A 22,761-nucleotide genomic window follows, 5' to 3' on the forward strand; every position below is an offset into this window, starting at 1 on the left:
TGGCGTCACAACTCCCGGCAACCTGTAACTCATGGGTTTAAGCGATTCTCTTGCTCAGCTTTCCAAGTAGCTGGGATTACAGGTGCCTGCCACAATGCCTGGCTAGTTTTGTTATTGTTGTAGTTGTCATTGTTTAGCAGGACTAGGCCAGGTTTCAACCCACCAACCCTGGTGTATGTGGCTGGCACCCTACCCACTGAGCTATGGGCACCAAGCCAGAATTGTCTCAGTTTTTAATAGTGGGAGTTCCAGATGACATTTAGTATACCCCAAATGTTTATACCCTAGATTGTTTTTTTCTGAGAAGTTTTATAAATTCCATCTGATTCTCTAAGTGTTTATATCTACCACCACCACCAACCCCCCAAATTAGAAGCCACTGCCTTAGTACTTCTCAGAATATTAACCTTATATTGTGATTGGCAATTTTAGTTTCTATTTCAGTCTGATCCCCTATACTTCGTACCTTCTAGAAGTTCCACAGAATTTCTATGAAGAGCTGTTTCCATTTATTCTGTCATTTTAATGGAGTTTTGTGGCAAACAATATATAAATACATGGATTTATTTTGCCATTTCTGAAATAGGTGTCTTTCAAACTGGAGTGGTTTTTGTTTTTCATAAACAACAAATTTCCCAAATTGTGAAGGCTGGAAAATCCACGATCAGGCACCGACATTCCATGTCTGGTGATGGCCTGCTATTTCACATATGGCACATTTCAGCTATATCCTCATATGATAGACAAATACCAGACTGATCATTTAAAGCATGTATCTGATGCCTCTCCCATCCTCATGCTAAAACCCAAACTAGGCCTAGCAGCCATGTCTTTTGTGATCTGGCTTCTGCAGCCACCTCCCCAACTCCTACAGGTATCCTGTTACTCATTCTTTACTCCCCAGGTAAGCTATAGTTCTCTATCATTATGTGTAGTCCTGTGTCCCCATCCCTCTGGGAATTTGCACTTTCATTCACTTGGCAATTTGAGTGTCTTGCATATGCCTGCATCAGGCATTACACTAGTGGTTAGGGATACAACTGAAAACAAAGAAGACAGCCCAGCATACTCATGGAGTTTATTTTCTAGTTGGGATAGGCAATAAAGAAATACATACTATGATGATGATAAATTACAGAGAAAATTAAGGACGATTAACTTAAGATTGAGTTTAGATTGTGAGGAGTAAAGAGTCCCTCCTTTTCACTCCTAATATAGACTTGTTCTTTAGATAGGTATCTGATAGTACCTCCTACTTTTTATATTCACAGTACTCTTATCAGATATATTCCATCCTAAGACCTAATGTTTTGAAATTGGCCCTAGAATACTCCCAGACTTGTTGAGGGCAAAAACTGACTTTTGTTCATTACTGCACTCCCAGGATCTTAAACATACATAGTAGATTGTATTAGGGTTCTCTAGAGAAACAGAACCAATAGGATATAGAGATTATTACAAGGAATTGGCTCAGCAAAATGGAGGCTGAGAAGTCCTATGATCAGCCTTCTGCAAACTGAAGGCCCAGGTGGTGTAGTTCCAGTCCAAACCTGAAGGCCTGAAAAGCAGGGGAGCCAATAGTGTAATTTCCAGTCTCATTCGGAAGGCCTTAGAACCAGAGCACCAATGTGTAAGGGCAGGAGGAGATGGATGCCCCAGCAATTCACTCTTCTATTTTTCATTCTATTCAAGCCCCCAGTGGCCTGATACTTCCCACCTGCACTGGGGCGGGCAACCTTCTATATTCAATCTATTGACTCAAAGTTTTCATTTCTACAAATACCCTGACAGACACACCAAGAAATATGCAGATCATGTTTTACCAGCTATCTGGAAATGCCTTAGCCCAGTTAAGTTGAAAATTAAAGTTAGTTACACCCTGTAAGTACTCAAAACTCATTTTTACTTGTTAATAGACTTGTCCATTTATGATTTCTGAGAATCTTCCATGTACAGTTATCTTAGATTATCACATCATCAACTCTGTGAGACAGGCAGTATTATTTAGCTCCATTTTACAAATAAGAGCTGATGCTCAGAGTAATGTGTTTGACAAAATATTTCACTTTCCATTCCATTCTTTTCACTTTACCACAATATAAGATTAACAACTCCACCCCAAGCAATTGAGATGTAGAAAACTGAATGCAAAAACACCATTAAAAGTGACCATTTTCTGTTTTTTTTTTTTTTTTTTTGAGTCTCACTCTGTTGCCTAGGCCAGAGTGCTGTGGCATCGGAGTAGCTCACAGCAACCTCAAACTCCTGAGTTCGAGCAATCCATCTGCTGTTGTCTCCCAAGTAGCTGAGATTACAGATGCCTGGCACCATGCCTGGCTAATTTTTCTCTTTTAAGTAGATACAGGGTCTTGTTCTTGCTCAAGCTGGTCTTGAACTCTGAGCTCAAGGGGATCCTCCCACCTCAACCTCCCAGAGTGCTAGGATTACAGATGGACCCACTGCACTCACCATAGATTTTGCATGTTGTTATATGAACTCACTGGCATAATAGTTGGTATTGGTTTTGTGAACTGGCAAGAAATATAAGCTAGCCACAGTACAGATGGGACTTCTGAGAAGGAGAAAAGGAGTGAGCCAACTAAATAAAAGAGCGAAAAGGATTAGAGAAGTTAGCAAGGGTTATCAATTTGCTTCATAGGTTACCCGCCTAAAATTTTGTACTTGATGAATATAGCAAAGAAAAAAACACTGCAATGGGATCAATCCAGAACAAGTCATAGGTTAGGTAAGATTCAAATAACACATATTTGACCTCTCAGTATTAGGTGCTCCTGTATGTGTAGAAGTGAATCTTGCTAGGTCCACTGCCTAGATCTATATTGGAAAAGAAACTAATTATAGTTAGTGATTGGGGAAGATTCCAATTTCTGAAACTGACGTTAGACTGGTGATTGTTGCTGTGGCTAAATTACCAGAACTAAAAAGTTTATGATCCGAAGAGGCACCCACCATTCCAAGTTGCATGGCCAACTGAGATTTACGTATTTTATTTGGGATGGCGGAGGTCCATGACTTGACTTTTATCCCTGGGAAACTAATACCCTGGAGAGGTTTTAGAAAAGACCACCCTCTATGGCTACTACAGTGTCCCTTCATCTTATTTCATGTGTAACCTCTACCCCCAGCACCTAACTCAATTTTCCTTAAAAAATAAATAAAAACAAAACATATTTATAGCTACAGATACATGTAAATACACATCATTTTCAGAGATAATGACTGCAAATAAAACCATCATACCCTTAGGATTTAAAACCATGAAATCAGAGGACTGCATGGCTCTTACCACCTAAAAGGTAACTATTTAACTTCCTAAAATTTAATGACTTGAGATAAAGGTTAAGTAATAGGTTTAGAGCTTTATAACAGGACATTACTAGCATTTATTTATTTATCTATTTAACTCTGTGCCCTGGTTAGAGTACCTTGATGTCATAGCTCACAGCAGCCTTAAACTCTTGGGTTCCAGTGATCTTTCTTACCTCAACCTCCCAAGGGAGGCTCGGGAGGGACTAGGACTACAGGTGCCTGATTATTTGCATTTATAAAATATATTTGCTGATCTACCTATGACTATATGGTATATAAAAGAGTAATTAAAAATATGCTTATAGTAACCTCACTACCGATAAAGAAATATAAATATGCAATAAGACTACCAATACATTAATCTACAGAAGCATTTATTTGTGAATACATTTTGTTTTCTGATTAAAAATTATCTTTTCATTTTACTTGAGTTTCTTCTAAAGCTAAACTAGAAATTTGCAGCTTTTCCCTAAAAAACACAATGCCATCCTTTCTTACATATCGTGTTCCCTGACTTTCTTGTCAGCTAGCTTCAAGGAAATCCATGTGTTCAACATGCTTGCTCGCAGCTTGCACCACACCAAGTGGTTGTTTAATCCAAATATCTGAGCAGCAAACTGAGCTGATCCCTCTGGAGAAAGTATGGTTGAACAACCCAGACCTATTGATTCAGAAAGAAAAAGACAGAAAATTGAGCTGTCAGTTAATAATGAAAATACAACCTTAAAAACCACTTTATACTCAGAGCAGTCCAGTGAGCCATACAAAGAAAATAAAAAGTTAACTACATTATTCCTGCCTCCGCAGTATCTGTGGAAGGAGTTCATTACTCTCATCCACCTGGGCAATTGCCCCTTTCAAACATGAAGCAGAGTTTTTAATTTCTCTGAAGGTAAAACAGCCTTTACTCCAAGCTTCTCTGGACTGCGGAATGGGGATATCTAGCACAGGTGAAGCAAAGAAAGCCACAGTGAAAATAGGGAATTAATTTTATACACGTATACTGAGACCCCAGCTTCCCCTACTGAGCTTCCAGCATGCTGATAGGTTTATTCACCCAGCCAGGAGATTGAGGCACAAAGTTTTCTGTGCAATTCTGTAATTCTAGACACTGACATGAGGGGTCTTTTCAAGAACCACCCTACTAGATCACCCCATAGTGGAGCTCAATTTTGACAAGCCCTACCCACGTGCACAAAGTTTGCAACTGGCTTTTGACAGGGCACCATTTTTTTTTTTTTTTAAATATAGAGAATATAATGTTGCCAGACTTAGAGTGCAGTATCGTGATCATAGTTCAGTGAAATCTCAAACTCCTGGGCTCAAGTGATCCTCTTGCCTCAGCATTTCAACCTACAGTGCCTGCCACCACACCTGGCTATTTTTTAAATTTTTGTAGAGATGAGGTCTCACTATGTCACCCAGGCTAGCTTTGAATTCCTGGCCTCAAGCGATCCTCTCATCTCAGCCTCCTGAACCACTGATTCCAGCCCACTGTCCAGTCCAGTTGTTAAAGAGCTGAGGAAAGGGACTGATATGAAACAGACTATAATAATCTCAGAAAAAGATATTACAAACATTAAACAAGAAAAGGATAATATAGGGAAAAACAATCCAGAGAAGAAAAAAGAGCTCTTGGAAATATCCCAGAAAGTATAGCAACAAGAGGAAAAAAATACCATGAGTTTAAGGAGGTTCAAATTTGAATAAATGCAAAAATGAAAGAAGAGAGAAATTCAAGAGAATTCCCCAGGACCAAGGAATCAGAGCTCCAGATTAAAAGAGCCCACTGAAAGTCCATGATGAAAACAGATTCAGTAGGCCCAGCATTTGGGAAGCTGAGATGGGTAGATTATCTGAGCTCAAGAGTTTGAGACAAGCCTGTACAAGGAGACAATATCTAAAAGCAATAGTTGGGCGTTATGGCAGGTGCCTATCATCCTGGCTATTCGTAAGGCTAAGACCAGAGAATCACTTGAGCCCTGGAATATGAAGTTGCTGTGAGCTATGATGTCAAACTGCACTCTATCAAGGGCAACATAGTGAAACCCTGTCTCAAAAAAAGAAAAAGAAAAAGAAAACAGAACCATCAAGTCACTCTTTTTATTTTTTGAGACAGAGTCTCATTATGTTGCCCTTGGAAGAGTGCTATGGCATCACAGCTCAAAGCAACCTCAAACTCTTGGGCTTAAGAGATTCTCTTGCCTCAGCCTCCCAAGTAGCTGGGACGACAGGCACCTGCCACAATGTCCGGCTATATTTTGTTGTAATTGTCATTGTTGTTCAGCAGGCCCTGAGCCAGGTTCGAACCTGCCAGCCTTGGTGCATGTGGCTGGCACCCTAGCTGTTGAACTACAGGCACTGAGCCATCAAGTCACATTTTTAAGAACAATGAGGTCAGGGCGGGGCACGGTGGTTCATGCCTGTATTCTTAGCACTCCAGGAGGCCGAGACGGGTAGATTGCCTAAGCTCACAGGTTTGAGACCTGCCTGAGTAAGAGCAAGACCCTGTCTTTAAAAATAGACAGGCATTGTGGCGGGAGCCTGTAGTCTCAGTTACTTGGGAGGCTGAGGTGAGAGAATAGCTTGAGTCCAAGGCTCGGCGCCTGTAGCTCAAGCAGCTAAGGCGCCAGCCACATTCACCAGAGCTGGCAGTTCGAATCCAGCCTGGAGCTGCCAAACAACAATGACAACTACAACCAAAAAACAGCCGGGTGTTGTGGCAGGTGCCTGTAGTACCAGGTACTTGGAAGATAAGGCAAGAGAATCCCTTAAGCCCAGGAGTTGGAGGTTGCCGTGAGTGATAGCTTGAGGCTCTGACTAAAGAAAAAGAAAATCAGCTTGAGTCCAAGAGTTTGAGGTAAGCTATGATGCCTCATAGCATCATAGGGTGACCAAGTGAGATCTACTGAGGGTGACAAAGTGAGACTCTGCCTCAAAGGAAAAAAAACAAAACAACGAGGACAGATAAAGATTCTAAAAGTTTCATCACTTCTTGACCTTTTGGCTAATATCAAGTTTAGTATCTGTTCTTAACTAGTATAATATCTGATACATCCTCTATCAAAGGTCAAGATATTAAATGAACTTTTTGACATAGGAGATTGCTTTATCCACTCCATGCATCCACCTGGTATTGCAACTCCCCTGGGGGAAATAAACCTAGGATTCTCTTCTTAAACCATCAAGTATGGGCCTTCAATAACAACATTTTTAAATATACAAGGTCTCAAAGTTTACCTTTCATACACTTCTCAGGAAGTTAACAAAGAATGTGCTGTAGCAAAATAAGAAGTAAACCAAGAAAGGGGAAGACATGGGACCCAGGAAACAGGAGATCCAAGACTACGGAAAGCCAAACTGCATCTCTGAAATGATGGAAAGACATCCTAAGGTAAAGCAGGGTAGTAAGCCTAGAGAGAGGCCAGTCCATACTGGACCAGGTCAGGCGGCTCAAGTACTTAATGTACTTGACACATACCAAGAGCAGATATAACTGTGAGAAAAGTTTAGGGTTTTTTTTTTTTTTATTTTTGTAGAGACAGAGTCTCATTTTATGGCCCTCGGTAGAGTGCCGTGGCGTCACACAGCTCACAGCAACCTCCAACTCCTGGGCTTAAGCGATTCTCTTGCCTCAGCCTCCCGAGTAGCTGGGACTACAGGCGCCCGCCACAAAGCCCAGCTATTTTTTGGTTGCAGTTTGGCCGGGGGCCGGGTTTGAACCCGCCACCCTTGGTACATGGGGCCGGCGCCTTACCGACTGAGCCACAGGCGCCACCCTTAGGGTTTTAATAATAAGCCAGTCAACTCCTACTGAACCAATATGGACCCTCATAACCTGCAGAAGGTCAGATCATATTTTGGACTATGATGAACAGACCATAATATTGTTATTCTCTGAGATCCAGCCAATCGATATCACTTAAATGTTATTTATTTTGATCTCCAATTTTTAAAAATAAAATTTTATTTTCCCCACAAAAGTAATAATTACATTTACTTAAAAAAAAACAAAACAAAACTCAATACCATCATTTTTTTGGGAAAAAAATCTGAACCTGATCTTATTACAGATCTCACCTTCAGTTTATAGAAAACATAAGGGATAGAAGAATATTGTTTCCCATCACATAGACGTGTAATCAGCCAAATCCAAAATGTAGAAAATCCCACAGGAAAAACAAAAGGAAAAAAAGGAGGGTGGACTATTAGAGATTAAACACAAAAAACTAAAGAGACATATCAACTAAATGCAATGTAAGGACTGTGGCAGATTCAGATTTGAACAAAGCAACTATAAAAACAATTTAGAAAACTTAAACACCAATTAAAAATTAGATGATTTTAAGAAATTGCAGTTACTACTAATTTTTCTTGGATGCAAATATGTATCATGATTATGACTGAAAAATTAGAGTTCTTGTCGCTTTGAAATAAATATTTTAAAAATATGTAAAGTATAAAATACTATGTCTAAGATCTGCTTTAAAATATCCAGCAAGAGGAGGCCATAGATGCAATAAGATTTTAATTGCTGAAGCTGGGGAAGGAGTACGTGAGATTTCACTATGCTATTCTCTCCCCTGTTGTGTATGTTTAAAATTTTTGTTAACAAAATTGTTTTAAAAAATGTAGTGTCTTAGTGACTTACCACTGGGTAGTCGGAGAGAAGACCACACATCCTGAGCTCCCCAGTCCACAGTGAGGGGAGGACAGTTGATAACTGGATATGCAGTGTTCCCAGACAGCACTGGTCCCAAACCATTGCTCCTGCCTGCCACTGCCACAAACACAGTAGGAATTCCATCCCCTAGGGAAATCACAAGTTTATGTTAAATATTCAAAAGAGATTTAAAGACAGGTTATTTATGTTTAAGACCCAGTCTGACTCCTTTGGCCTGGGAAGAGTGCCCTCACATCATAGCTCACAGCAACCTTAAACTCTTGGGCTCAAGCAATCTTCTTACTTCAGCCTTCCAAGTAGCTGGGATTATAGCATCCACTGCGATGCCCAGCTAGTTTTTCTGTTTTTGTATTTTTCTATTTTTAGTAGAGATGGGGTCTTGCTCTTGCTTAGGCTGGTTTCAAATTCCTGAGCTCAAGCAATCCACCCACCTCAGCCTCCCAAACTCAGCTTTTAATTTTTTTAAAGGCCTACATGTCTTTTGGGGGGGGTGGGGGGAGACAAAGTCTCACTATAATACTCTTGGTAGAGTGCTGTGGCATCACTGCTCACAGCCATCTCAAACTCTTAGGCTTAAGCGATTCTCCTGCCTCAGCCTCCCAAGTAGCAGGGACTTTAGGCACCTGCCACAATGCCTGGCTAATTTTTTGTTGAAGTTGTCATTGTTGTTTAACAGGCCCAGGCCAAGTTCCAACCTGCCAGCCTCACTGTATGTGGCTGGCATCCTAACCACTGAGCTACAGGTGCCGAGCCAAGGCCTGTATGTGTTAATTCCCGAAGTAGTCTTCTCTAGAGAAAGCATATATAAGACACTATCTTAACATAATATGTTCAAAATATGTTCACGCTGCCACTTACTATAAGTCAAGCAATAAAGAAGCCAAAACAGGTGTGGCTACCTCTGAGATCTATAGCATTAAAGAAAGGTGATAATGTCAAGGTATTAGGCTCATAGGCTTCTCCTTTTACTGCTCACCTGAATGAAAAATGACACCAACTGAATAGGTATCTTTCCTGCTGAATAGTACATCACCAGGGTGTAGGGAGACTCAGTTTTAACTAGACTAGTTAATAGAGGCTAGAGGTTTAAGGGCACTTCTCAAAATAAAGAGTTGAAGGTTAAGGTTACTAATATAGAAACCAAATTTTTTAAGACCCCTTGATACATGTTTGTACATATATGTGTATGTGTATTTGAGACAGTGTTTTTATCTGTCACCTAAGCTGGAGTGCAGTGGTGTGATCACAGCCTACTTCAGCCCCAAACTCCTGGGCTCAAGTAACCCTCCTGCCTTAGCCTCCCAATTACCTTGGGCTAAAGGCACATGCTATCCACAGCTAGTTTTTAAATTTTTTGTAGAAACAAGGTCTTACTATGTTGCCCAGACTAGTCTTGAACTCTTGGCCTCAAGCAATCCTCCTGCCTCAGACTCAAAAAGTGCTAGGTTTATAGGCATGAGCCACTGTGGCTGGCCAAGACCCCTTGATATAATTTTTTAAATCATATTTCTTAAGGGTGACACCTGTGGCTCAGTCGGTAAGGTGCTGGCCCCATATACCGAGGGTAGTGGGTTCAAACCCGGCCCTGGCCGAACTGCAACAAAAAGATAGCCAGGTGTTGTGGCGGGTACCTGTAGTCCCAGCAACTTGGGAGGCTGAGGCAGGAGAATCGCTTAAGCCCAGGAGTTGGAGGTTGCTGTGAGCTATGTGATGCCATGGCACTCTACTTAGGGCCATAAAGTGAAACTCTGTCTCTACAAAAAAAAAAAAAAAAATCGTATTTCTTAAACATCTCTTTTTTTGATAAATTTATAAATTATCCTCTTGTATTGTAAAGCAGAGATTTATAACCTAGAATCTAAAATTTTCACTATTTGCATTATTCTGAAGAAAGAGTTTTAGCTTTCATTAGCTTATCAAAGGGGTCTGAGACTCACCCCCACCCAAAAATTAATAATTATGCTTCCACAGCAATTTTCTTTAGAGGGAATACTCACTTAATCAACACTTTCCGCAGCTGAGAAACATTTGGTTGTGAACCCCAGACCCTAGTATGTTAGATCAATGCTATCTTGTTATTTTTTTATGCACTATATTCTAAAACTCTTTAGACTTCATACCTGACTGCCTCCCACAAAAGGATGGTCATTAATCACACCCAGGAGGATCTGCTGTTTCAATCTCAGGCCTCCCGTAACTGGTAGGGGACCTATTTTCTATTGTAATAAGTTACAAACAATGCTCTAGGGCTTCTAAGGTAAATATGCCAGAAATTCTCGTAACTCTATAGTCTTCTGGCAAAATCAGAAATACCTGAAGTGCTCTCGTTATTTGATGTTTACCTTCATATTCAGATTTAATCCTCAGAGTTTCATCTGGCCCTTTATGGGCAGATGTTATCCGAAGTTCACACGGAATGCCAAAGCTTCCACAGGCCTTCTTGATTTTCTCACAGTGACCGAGATCAGATGTAGAGCCCATCAATACTACAACCCTGCACTGACTTTCTGGTGTCAAAAGCAACTGGAGAAGAAAAACATGGATGTGAAAAAGAACATAACGACAAAAATGGATAATCCTAGGCATGAGTATCATAAGAACAATCATTTTACAGAGCTATAGTGTGTAGGAAAATTACATTGGGACAGAATATTTTAACATACCAAATTTAAGACAGAGACAAACTGAAAAAAATGATACAGGATCTATTAAAACAAAAACTCTTGACAAAGAGGGAAAGTAGTCTTCATTTTATTTTTTCCCCCAGAGTCTCATTTTGTTGCCCCAGGCTAAAGTGCAGTGGTGTTGGCCTACCTTACAGCAACCTCAAACTCTTAGGCTCAAACAATCCTCCTGTCTCAGTCTCCTGAGTAGAGACTACAGGCATCTGTCACAACGTCCAGCTAATTTTATTTGTAGAAAAAGGGTCTTGCTCAGGCTGGCTTCAAACTCCCAAGCACAAGTGGTCATCCTGCCTCAGCCTCCTAGAGTGCTAGGATTATAGGCGTGAGCTACCTCACCCAGCCAGAAAGTAGTCTTCATAATTATGTCCAAAAGAATATAATTTTTAATCAGAAAAATTGTGCTTGATATAATAAAAAGCAGGGATAAAGACAACATTTTAATATTCATGAAATAGTAAAAAAATTTTATCCTAAGACCTTTAGTACATTTTGTTTAATGGAGGCTTTAAGGAATAATCAGCCAAACTAGAAAACAGGTTACCAAACTTTGTAAGGTAAATTGCTTGGAACTTAAAATGTATGTTCCTATGACAATAATGTTCTAAATCATAATGATGACCCTTGCATAACCACCAACCCCATTCACCTTCCACAGAACTTAAAAGTTACATGGAGTTCCACCTATCCCTTGACAATGGATCCAGAGCAGCAGTGGAGGCAGGTAGGAAATGTAAGGATTCTCCTCCAGGGGAAGGACAAGACAGGATTCCAGATCTGCAAGGAGTGTGCTGGCCAGCTTAACAGCAAGGAGTTCCCGCACACCAGTAAGGACAGCCCAGCTGAGACATTTCCTAAAATTGTTCCTCTCAAAGTCCCTGGAAAAACAAGCACTACATTCTCCCACATTTTTTGAAGTAAGATTTTCTTAGAAGAAAAACACATAATGTGATCCAGGCTTACTGCGGAAAGGTTTACCTCTACTCTTTCTGCAACCCACTCAAAGTTCTTCTTCACCATTTGGAGCCCTTCAGGGGTTACTTCTTTGAGGTCCCGGTAAGACTAGAAAATAAGACAAAGTTTAGAAAACACGTATCTCTTTTTATCTGAAACTTGCTGGTTTCTGAGTTTTGGGTAGGGAATATGAAGAGTCTGCATAGCGAGGGATATTCTGAAAATGTAACTTAGTCTATAAATCTATTTCCAGAATTAAACTAGAAAAAGTTCAATAGTGAAGGATACTTTTACTTCTACTTAATACTGAGTGCTTTCCATATTAATAACCATAATTAACCGCCCTGAGCTCTGGGAGGCTGAGGTAGGTGGATTGCCTGAGCTCACAGGTTCGAGATCAGCCCAAGCAAGAGTGAGACCATGTCTCTTAAAAAACAACAACAACAAAAAAAATAGTTGGGCATTGTGGCAGTCACCTGTAGTCCCAGCTACTTGGTAGACTGAGGCAAGAGAATCACTTTAGCCCAAGAGTTTGAGGTTGCTGTGAGCCATGATGCCAGGCACTCTACCGAAGGCAACAAAGTGAAACTCTGCCTCAAAAAAAAATAAAAAAAATAAAATATATATATATATATATATATATAGAGAGAGAGAGAGAGAGAGAGAGAGAGAGAGGATCTTGTCCTAATTTTGTTTTTCAGAGGAAACAGCCTGATCAGATTGGAAAGACTTGGCATACAGTCCTAGATCTACCCTTTACTAATTGTAGGATACTTATCTTAAGATGAAACAAGTCTACTACTTTGTCTATTATTGTTTTGAGTCTATTAATGTAATAAACGAGAAATTTGCATTACAAATGTTAAGTATTATTCACTTATCTTTAAAATTAAATAGCAATCAGCAAATCAGTTCCTACAGATTATATGGGGCAGAAAAATCAAGTTGATATCATAAGAAATAACAATAGCCTTTCTTTTACTCTCCTCTCTCCTCTAGCTAAGCCTGATCTCACTAACAATAAAAACCTTGAAGCATTACCTACCTGTTTGTCTTTCTGTTGGCTTCGATCTCCTGATGGCCAGAGTCTCCAGGAATCATTATCAATAACATCAGCAAGAACAATCTCTTTGGTGGTTACATCAACACCAAATTCAATCTAGAAACAGTGTATCACCATAGAAAAATTTTTAAAAACTATACTCCAAAAATATAATAATCTTTACTTTCAAATCTTGTTATCTGTACCTTCATATCAACCAGTGTACAGTTCTGGGGCGACCAGGATTTCTCCAGTATTTCAAAGATAGCCTGTGTAGCGTGACTCATGATATCCACTTCAGTCTGGCCTATGACAAGTCCAGCAAAGCAAAACTTAGCAGCAATTAGCTGTTCTTCAGACCACTGGGGGTCATTATTGGCATCGTCCTGTGAATAAAGTAGAGTAAAACAATTAACTTAATCTAACATTTTTTAACTTTTCAGAAAATAGTCCTTTTCTCCTTGAGCATAAATTCCTCAAAAATATTCATTTTCTCAAAAATATTTTTGTTTATACTACTCTTTAATTCAAAGCAATTATTTATAATCTGCCTACTTTTAGTAGCTGTTCTAAAATTCAAACTGAGTAACTTATTCTAGGTTATAAAGTATTTTAGAGAAACGTGCCCTGCATAAACCAATTTAAACACAATTTAAGTTTATGCTTTTTATTTTTCCTTGAGAATCATCAGTCATATAGCTGGGTGTGGTAGCTCACGCCTGTAATCCTAGCACTCTAGGAGGCAGAGGTGGGTAGACTGCTTTAACTTACAAGTTCAAGACCAACCTGAGCAAAAGCGAGACCCTGTCTCTAAAAATAGGCAGGCGTTGTGGTGGGTGCCTGTAGTACCAATTACTCAGGAGGTGAAGGCAAGGGAATCACTTGAGCTCCAGAGTTTGAGGTTGCTGTGAGCTGTGACATGATGGTACTCTACTGAGGGTGAAAAAGTGAGACTCTCAAAAAAAAAAAAAAAAAGTCACTGGACATGATAGGAAGGCCAGGACACATTTTTAATCAATCAAATCTTTCTAAATGCAGTTCTCTTAACCTCCTGACTCATTTTTGATAAGAACTTCAAGTCTTTTTGAGACAGAGTTTCACTATGTCACCCTTAGTAGAGTGCTGTAGTGTCACAGTTCACAGCAACCTCAAATTTCTGGGCTAAAGCGATTCTCTTGCCCCGGCCTCCCAAGTAGCACAATGCTGGCTATTTTGTTGTTGCAGTTGTCCTTGTTGCTTAGCTGGCCTGGGCCGGTTTCGAACCCACCAGCCTCGGTGCATGTGACCAGGGCCGTAACCACCGTTCTTTAGGAACATTATTTGGTAATCGAAGAGACCACACAGAGTAAAGAGATTAGTAAAAAAATAGTTTCATTTTATTTTAAGCAGGATCTCATGACTTTTTGTGTATAGATTCTGGATTTGTAATTATAATCATAATATGTACAAGCTATGCGCTAATTAAAAATTCAACACTGACACTTATCCCCAAGCAGATCTATATTTAACAGCATTAATCAAGACAAAGTAGTCTGAATAAATAAAGCCCAAAGAAATTCATAACCAGTGATTACTGTATCATTTGTTATATATTTTATATTTCCACTTGCAAGAGATATTGACAATTCTCCCTTAATGTAAAAGGATTTCAATCGGCTTGGGGTCTGTAGCTCAGTGGTTAGGGGGCCGGCCACATACACCGGGACTGGCGGGTTCGAAGCCAGCCCAGGGCTGCTAAAGAACAACTACTACAACAACAACAACAACAAAAGCCAGCCATTGTGGCAGGCACCTGTATGTAGTCCCAGCTACTTGGGAGGCTAAGGCAAGAGAATTGCTTAAGGTTTGAGGTTGCTGCGAGCTGTGACATCATGGCACTCTACCAAGGTTGACAGAAAGAGACTCTGTCTCAAAAAAAAAAAAAAAAAAAAAAAAGGACTCCAACAGCAAATTATTTATTTCTTTACTTACTTATTTATTTTTTCTTACAGAGCCTCAAGCTGTCACCTTGGGTAGAGTGCCGTCTCATCATAGCTCACAGCAACCTCCAACTCCTAAGCCCAAGCAATTCTCCTGCCTCTGCCTCCCAAGTAGCTGGGACTACAGACGCCCGCCACAACACCCAGGCTAGTTGTTGGTTGCAGCCATCATTGTTGTTTGATGGGGCCGGGCTGGATTCAAACCTGCCAGCTCAGGTGTATGTGGCTGCCTTAGCCACTTGAGCCACAGGCGCCGAGCCTTTATTTATTCTTTTTAAGACAGAGTCTTACTCTGTCACCCTGGGTAGAATGCTGTGGCGTCATAGCTCACAACAACCTTACACTCGTGGGCTCAAGTGATCCTCTTGCCTCAGTCTCTGGAGCAGCTGGGATTACAAGAACCCGCCACAAGGCCCAGTAGTTTTTCTATTTTTAGAAAGCAAACAAGACTGGGCTCCTGGCTCATGGGTGGTAGCTCAGCGGTTAGGGTGCCAGCCATATATGCCAGAGCTGGCAGGTTTGAACCTAGTCCTGGCCTGTTAAACAATGACAACTACAACAAAAAAATAGGTGGGCATCATGGTGGGCATCTGCAGTCCCAGCTACTTGGGAGGCTGAAGCAAGAGAATCACGTAAGCCCAAGAGTTTGAGGTTTCTGTAAGCCATGAAGCCATGGCACTGTACCAAGGGTGACATAGTGGGACTCTGTCTCAGAAAAAAAAAAAAGAAAGAAAAAAAGACTGGGTTCTTACTCTTGCTCAGGCTGGTCTTGAACTCCTGAGCTCAGGCAATCCACCTGCCTTGGCCTCCCAGAGTACTATGATTACAGACGTGAGCCACCTGGCCTCAACAGTAAATTTAAAAAATTTTTGAATTAAATGTTACTATTCTCTTTGTCCTAATAATGGTATACTTTATTCATCTTGTTAGTCATGTATCTTCAAAGTAGGTTTTTCAGATGTTTTCTTTAAAAATCAGATTCATCATTACTAATGAAAGTATATACTACTGACAAATTTCTGAATGACATCTGCCATTTCAAAAGCTTTAACAATGTTTAAATCGTTTGCGCTTATAAGTTTGCTGCTACAGTACAGTAAAATATAAAACAGAAGTATAAAATAATTACCTTGAAAAACATTTCCACTTTGGGTGGGCAAAACTTATACCCTTCCTTAACACCAGGATTTCTTTTGAGAAAAGAACCAGTTGCTATTCTTCTGCAAACCCATTCAATTGGAATCATTTCACACTGGGGTGCAATGAAAGCTGTCTCCCCATATTTCTTGGAGAAAGCAGTTTTGATACCTACATATTGATGACATAAGTTTCAAGAAAAGGCAGGGAAAGAGAAAAGCAAGTTATCCAATGTAATCAATACTAATATGAAGCCAGTAGACCAACAAATACATGCCCACACAGGAGAAAAACTCAATTCAATTCAAGCTGGGGGGAGGAGGAAAGAGATTGTGGTGGGCATCCGCAGTCCCAGCTACTTGGGAGGCTGAGGCAAGAGAATCACGGAAGGGGGCGGCGGGTAGGTGTGCTCCCTCCTCATGGGCACCATGTAAGGGTACATAGCACACCTCCTGGGTGGAGGACACAACCACAACAGAAGCTTTACTTAACAACTGCAAACAATGTAACCTAATTATTTGTAACCTCATATTAATCTGATAAAAAAAAAAAAAGCACTGAAATTTTATTTAAAAAGGTGAAGTAGGAAAACAACTTTCTGCTGCATATTTAAAAAAATATTTCATAAAGTTACATGCAAAGTACATATTAGACCTGAAAATCTAGGTTTCAGAGACTTTACCATTCATTCCTTCATTAAATATTGAGTTCCTCCCCTGCCACTGAGCATTTAACTTTGCACAAGGCACATAACTTATCCAAGTGGCACTAAATTAGCTATAACCCAATTTGATTGCAGGAATCTCATATTCTAAAGTTCAGCATTACATGTGCCTTGTAGAATATGCATCTACTTATCACAATCAGAAATAACCCTCAGGGAGGCGCCTGTGGCTCAGTGAGTACGGCACCGGCCCCGTATACCAAAAGTGGTGGCTTCAAACCCAGCCCCGGCCAGACTGCAACAACAACAACAAAAATAGCTGGGCGTTGTGGCGGGCACCTAAAGTCCCAGCTACTGGGGAGGCTGAGGCAAGGGAATCACCTAAGCCCAGGAGTTTGAGGTTGCTGGGAGCTGTGACACCACAGCACTTTACTGAGGGCAACAAAGTGAGACTGTCTCTTTATTAAAAAAAAAACAAACAGAAATAACCCTCAATTCTTAAGTTTTTTTCTCTGAAAGCCTGAAGTAAACAATCCTTGAAAAAAGCCCTCAACAGGCAGAAGCAGGAAAATAATGGCCACTGCTGACGAGAACAAAGAAAGTCATTTGTCCTTCCTCTCCCTGCTCTTACTCAGACTGTTACAAAGGTGAAGAGCTGACTCGTGATGTTTGAGACGGAAACTATTTTATGTGGTGGCCGCGGAAAACAGACACCTTTAGTAATAGTTAAAATGGACCGTGATCTAGCAATTTCACTTCTAGATTTATACCCAAAAGAAATGAAAGCAGGGACTTTAAACAGATACCTGTATCCCAGTGTTCACAGCAGCATTATTTACAATAGCCAAAGGGGGAGAAACTAATGTCTGTCCACAGTTGAATGCATAAACAAATATACTCACACGCTGCCTAGGCCTTCCTTAGATTCACAGTACTACATATAAAACCCAGAAAACATCTTTCACCATTTCCCATGAACCTATTATAGTCTTAGGCCTTAGCTATGGTAAGTGCCAAGCAGTTTAAAGATAATTATTGAAGTACTTCATTGAAGGTGACCAAAAGGTGCCCATTCTCCCCAGCACAGGGCTTTCAAAAGGGAAGGTTAGACTCACTCCTAACTCGCTTGTTGTAACATCAGAGAAAGTGTACCAAACAGTGCTTTATTGAAAAAGCAAATAAAAACTTGGAACTTTATCTATTACTTAAAAGTGTACGTATAATGTCAAAGCTTTGTGTAACAAAGGGTACACAAAAACTAATTTTCTTACTGCTAACATTTTGATTGATTGATTAATTGAGTGAGACAGAATCTGTCTCTAATTTCCTGCCTAGAAACCGGGTTTCCCTCTTGCTCCAGTTGGCCTCAAACGATCCTCCAGCCTCGGCCTCCCAGAGTACTATGATTATAGGCGTGTACCACTGCACCCCGCCTAGTACTCTGATCTTAATTTGGTCTTCAGAATAGATTTCTCTTTCAAAAATTGAGTCTTCATTTCAGTTTTTTTTTTTTTTTTTTTAAGAGGTAAGAGTTTCACTATGTTGTCTAGGCTGGACTTGAGCTCAAACTCAAAACTCCAGGTTCAAGTAATTCTCCCATCTCAGCTCCCAGCCCCCAGCAGCTGAAACTACAGGCAAGAGTGCCACATGGTACCAGGCTTCTGTTTCGAGCAGGAGGGAACTCTGGAGACCTTTTGGTCTAGTTCCAATCTCTCACTTGAGGAATGACAGGATGAGAGGGTAGGGTTGCTGCTGCCTTCTGATACTTTTCAGGGGTTTCAAATGGCAGAGAGATTTGAAATGCTATACTGTCTCCAAGAGGCAGAACCAAGAATAATTGCTTGGAATTACAGAGAATAAATTTCAGTTCATCAGTTAAAGCTGCTTAATGCCAAAATGGGTTTCCTTCACAGTTCTTTCAGACTGAAGATGGCTTTGGAGGGAAACTGTGTGGAGAATACATGCATCAGATACAGACTTAATGGGAAGTGGCTTAATCCTAGCACTTTAGTAGGAGGCTGCAGCTGGAGGACTGCTTGAGCCTAGGAGTTTGAGGACCAGCCTCAGCAACACAGTGAAACCCCTCTCTATAAAAACTGGAAAAATTAGCTTGGCATGGTGATAAACACCTGGTAGCCCCAGCTACTCAGGAGACTGAGACAGGAGGATCACTTGAGCCCAGGAGTTTCAGATTGCTGTGAGCTATGACTGAGCCACTGCACTCTAAAGTCTCAAAAAAGAAAAAAAAAAAAGATGATAGGAAACCGTTAAGATTCCTTGCAATTAAATGATCCTACAAATTCCAAACCAAGTAAAGTGTCATAGTGAAGGTTTAAGAGTGTCTGGTTTGACTTGACTTAGCTTGTGAAAAATCCCCAAACAAGTTGTTAATCTAAATTAATGCTAACGTCCCATGAAGGAAATCACTGTTTGTGAAGAAAGAAGGGAAAGGGGACTATAAAGGAACCACTTACCTGCCTCTTGTAACAACTGAAAAATACAACAGGTAATTTTATTTGAAATTGCAGCTTTTCCTTCCAGGTGATTCTTTCTAGCTGCATTGCCTGCTGTAATCTGGTCCTTGGACTGCAGGAGGACTCTTCCTGGACTGTCCAACAATTCATAGACTTCTTTTGTTTTACCTTCATACAGCTTTTTACCAATGTTCAATACTGTGGAAATAAAATGGAAATATATCTGATATTAGTAAGAAATTTCTTCAATATTACAGACTAAATCACCTAGAATGATGAATCAGTAAACAGTGATCCAATAATCATCTTCATAAAAATTATTGACATACGACCTTATTACATTTGATTCATATAATTTTATGAAGAATTATAATTATGTAAATATAAATATTTATCAGCTAGGAATAAAAAAGGTTGTGTTTATTTCGTTAGGAAATGAAAGCTACCCCAATTCCTAAGTCTTCCAATATCAAATACTAATGCTTTTTTTCATTATCAGCCTGACACTTTCATGGCAGAACTGAATCAAAATTAAGATACATTAATACTAATGTAACCATACTAGTATTTTCATATATACACTAACAGTGCATTAGCTAAACTACTAGCTTTTGGGGGGTAAAAAATGCTCTTTTTCTGAATTTTGCTGTCCATGGCAGGCAAAATGGGGAAGTTGAGCCAGATAGGTTTCTTGATCTTAAGTTAACATGCAAGAGAAGGCACATCCAACCACTTAACTTAGCTCATTTGGAAGCATCCCTATTTCTTAATCCTGCCCTTGACCCCCATTAGCCCTTTCTCTTCACTAACAGTTGTAGGAAATACAAGGAACCAAGTACAAAGAAATCCAATTTTGATACTAGTCACAAGACGTAAAGAAAAGTAGACCTTGGTCACTAGAAAGAACAATTTAGATGGAGATCAAAAATAATAAAGTTTCAGGGCTTACAATTTCCAGAGTGAGACATTACCCGTCATCCTCCCAGAACACTGACTTATTCTCAAAATCAGCATTTTTTGAGTGGATCCATGTGCTAGGTACTGGAGATATACCAGTAAAAGAGACCTTGCTCTTACTCTCAGAAGGACCCGAGTCTGAGGGAAGCTGATACTAACAAAGACAGTATAATAAAAATAATATAATATCTTAAGATTTTAGACTATCCATTGAAGTATTAATATTTTGGATATACCAAACTAAATAAAATATTCTAAACTTATTTCACCTATTTTTGTTTTTCACTCTTAAAAATTTGCCTCCTAGAAAACATGTTCACATTTAGCCAGCAGTGTTCTAGAAAAAACAGCCTACATAAAATATGTATGCAATGAAGAACAAACCTTGGTGAATTAACCTGGCTGGAACATAGCTAAGAGTTTATAATAGAAAAAACAAAATCAAAGTTAGGGCTGAAGAGGCAAAGATAGCATGGAGGATTTTTTTTCCCCTGAGACGGAGTCTTACTCTCTCTTGTCCCATGCTAGAGTGCTGTGAAATCAGAGCTCACAGCAACCTCAAACTCTTCAGTTCAAGTCATCCTCTTGCCTCAGCCTCCTGAGTAGCTGAGACTATAGATGCCCACCATCACACTCAGCTAATTTTTTTTTTAGTAGAGATGGGGTAGAGATGGGCACAGAGGCTCACATCTGTAACCCCAGCATTCTGGGAGGCCAAAGTGGGTGGATCGCTTGAATTCAGGAGTTCCAGATCAACCTAAGCAACACCTTGCCTGTCTCTACTAAAAATAGGAAAAGTAGCCAGATGCTGAGGTGGCGCCTACAATCCCAGCTACTTGGAAGACTGAGGCAAGAGGAACTCTTGAGCCCAAGAGTTTGAGAGTGCTGTGAGCTATCATACCACAGCACTCTACTCAGGGAGTCTTATCATGTTGCAACAGGATTGTCTTGAACTCCTGGCCTCACAGGATCCTCCTGCCTCAGCCTCCCAAAGTGCCAAGATTAAAGGTCTAAGTCAGTGCCTGTCCTGAACACTTCTGGGTAAGGAAGTGCCCCTTAGAAACCAGAAAGTGACATTTTGAGGGCTGGTTGTGGTCTAGCCTGGAATCCTAGCACTCTGGGAGGCCAAGGCAGGTGGATTGCCTGAGGTCAAAGGTTCAAGACCAACTGAGCCAGAGGCAGAACTCATCTGTAAAAATAGCCAGGCATTGTGGCAGATGCCTGTAGTCCCAACTACTGGGGAAGCTGAGGCATGAGAATCGCTTGAGCCCAAGAGTTTGAAGTTGCTGTGAGCTACGATGCCATAACACTCTACCAAGGGTTGACAGAGTCAGGCTGTCTCCAGGAAAAAAAAAAAAAAAAAAAAGTGACATTTTAGAAAAATTAACTGGCAATAGTATATAAGACAGAAGAAATGGAAGGGTTAACATTTCAGAGAGTCTACTAGTTTACAGATGCAGGAAAAATTCTGGTCCAGTGCCTTCATTTTACATAGATGTTAACTCAGAATCAAAGGGATCTTGGCTGAGTCTACAACTTTTTGATCTAAATTCAGTTTTTTTTAAGGTGGAAAAGAATGCACTGACCAGCCAATGTAAGTGATTTAGTTCACTATATATTTAGAAATTAGGTGTGTGGAACAAACCTGTGTTTGACCAGCACAAATGGCAAGAATGATCTTTCCGGAGGATTTGACCATTTGGGGAAATAATGATTATGCAACCACGTAAACTTTCTTTTTTAGCTAAAGATTTTACAGTTCTTCAATGCCATCTCCAGCATCAAAGACTACCTAATAAAATAAGATAAAACCATACAAAACGTAGATAGCTTTTTCAGAGGCTTCAACTATTAACTTCCTAAAAAACAAAAACAAACCCGCGGGGTTATTAACCTATGGAGAAAAGCATGACTCTGGGTTGAAAAGTGAACACTAGATTTTCTCGTGTTTTGCAACAGCTACTTATTACAAATACTACTTCCAGGCACCCTCCGACCACTGGCTGAATCTCGTACTCATTTCCCTCGTCTCGCTCCCTTTCTCCACCCACAAGGCAGTTCTGGGCGGTTCAGTTAAGTTCCCGGAGGCCCCGCGGCGCAGTGTCCAGCGCACATCTTACCCGGCCTGAGGCCACGTGTGCGCCCGTCCAGCGGCCTGGAGGCGCAGCTGCTGGGAGGGCGAGCACCGCGCCGGGGCCCTCAAGGTACGCGCCAAACCCCGCGAACTCCCGAAGTGGCAAGAATTTCAGGGGACTCCCCGGAGGCCCAGGTTCCTGTTACTCACCCTGGGCTGTCGCCATTACTCCGAGTAGGCTGCGGGCAGCGTTCCCGCCCGGAAAAAAAGCAGAAATCTAGAAAAGAAGAGAGGTCAGAGGTTAACGGGGCGGGGAAGGGAGGCGCGATCTACACACACACACGCCCCCTGGCGGGGCCACTGAGCCCCGCGCCGCTCTAATCCGACGCCGCGATGGCAGCCTAACCTGAGGGTCGCTACCAACCCACAGCAGAGCGCACTCCCAAAGAGAGCGCGGGCCGTGAGGCTTCCCGCCGCGCAGGCGCAGCGACTCGACCCCGCCCCCGGGCCGCCCAGCGCGGGTGTAATTCCTGGAGAGGGGAAAGTGGCGCGCGCTGGCGGCCCCTCCCCACTCTGCAGAAACTCACCGACCCGGGCTCCTTCTAGGGGACGAGAGCAGCTTATAGGTTGGAGTGTACCAAGTCGTGTCTGCCGGGGGGAAGTATGCAGAGAGAAGCATATCAAGCTTACATCCTTTCATAGATAAATACCTTGGTTCCGTTATTGTCATCACCTCTGTTCTAGAGGGCTGGGAAATAACGGAGATTCCCACGTGCAGAAAAATT

The 22,761-nt window shown here is 41.0% G+C and overlaps 1 protein-coding gene and 1 pseudogene across 1 annotated transcript; one reads left to right on the forward strand and one right to left on the reverse strand.

Moving 5' to 3' along the window:
* Positions 1-96: 96 nt before the first annotated feature.
* LOC128597616 (bifunctional phosphoribosylaminoimidazole carboxylase/phosphoribosylaminoimidazole succinocarboxamide synthetase-like) lies at positions 97-22,553 on the reverse strand. Its single transcript, XM_053608115.1, has 8 exons — positions 22,187-22,553; positions 18,946-19,143; positions 15,800-15,978; positions 12,898-13,077; positions 12,695-12,808; positions 11,674-11,757; positions 7,982-8,140; positions 97-3,991 (listed from the first exon to the last, which is right to left on the reverse strand). The coding sequence occupies exons 1-8, from the start codon at positions 22,200-22,202 to the stop codon at positions 3,923-3,925; spliced, it is 999 nt and encodes a 332-aa protein (XP_053464090.1). The 5' UTR covers positions 22,203-22,553; the 3' UTR covers positions 97-3,922.
* On the forward strand, positions 6,318-6,495 carry LOC128597740 (uncharacterized; annotated as a pseudogene).
* Positions 22,554-22,761: the final 208 nt, after the last annotated feature.

Source organism: Nycticebus coucang, chromosome 10, assembly GCF_027406575.1.
Source record: "Nycticebus coucang isolate mNycCou1 chromosome 10, mNycCou1.pri, whole genome shotgun sequence".
Classification (NCBI taxonomy): domain Eukaryota; kingdom Metazoa; phylum Chordata; class Mammalia; order Primates; family Lorisidae; genus Nycticebus; species Nycticebus coucang.

Excerpts from the sequence above, each read along its gene's own strand:
- LOC128597616 (XM_053608115.1), bottom strand. Across the intron at positions 15,979-18,945 it reads TCAGTTGTTACAAGAGGCAG|GTATCAAAACTGCTTTCTCC; the intron begins GTAAGTGGTTCC and ends ATCAATATGTAG. Across the intron at positions 8,141-11,673 it reads GGGTTGCAGAAAGAGTAGAG|GGGATGGAATTCCTACTGTG; the intron begins GTAAACCTTTCC and ends TGATTTCCCTAG.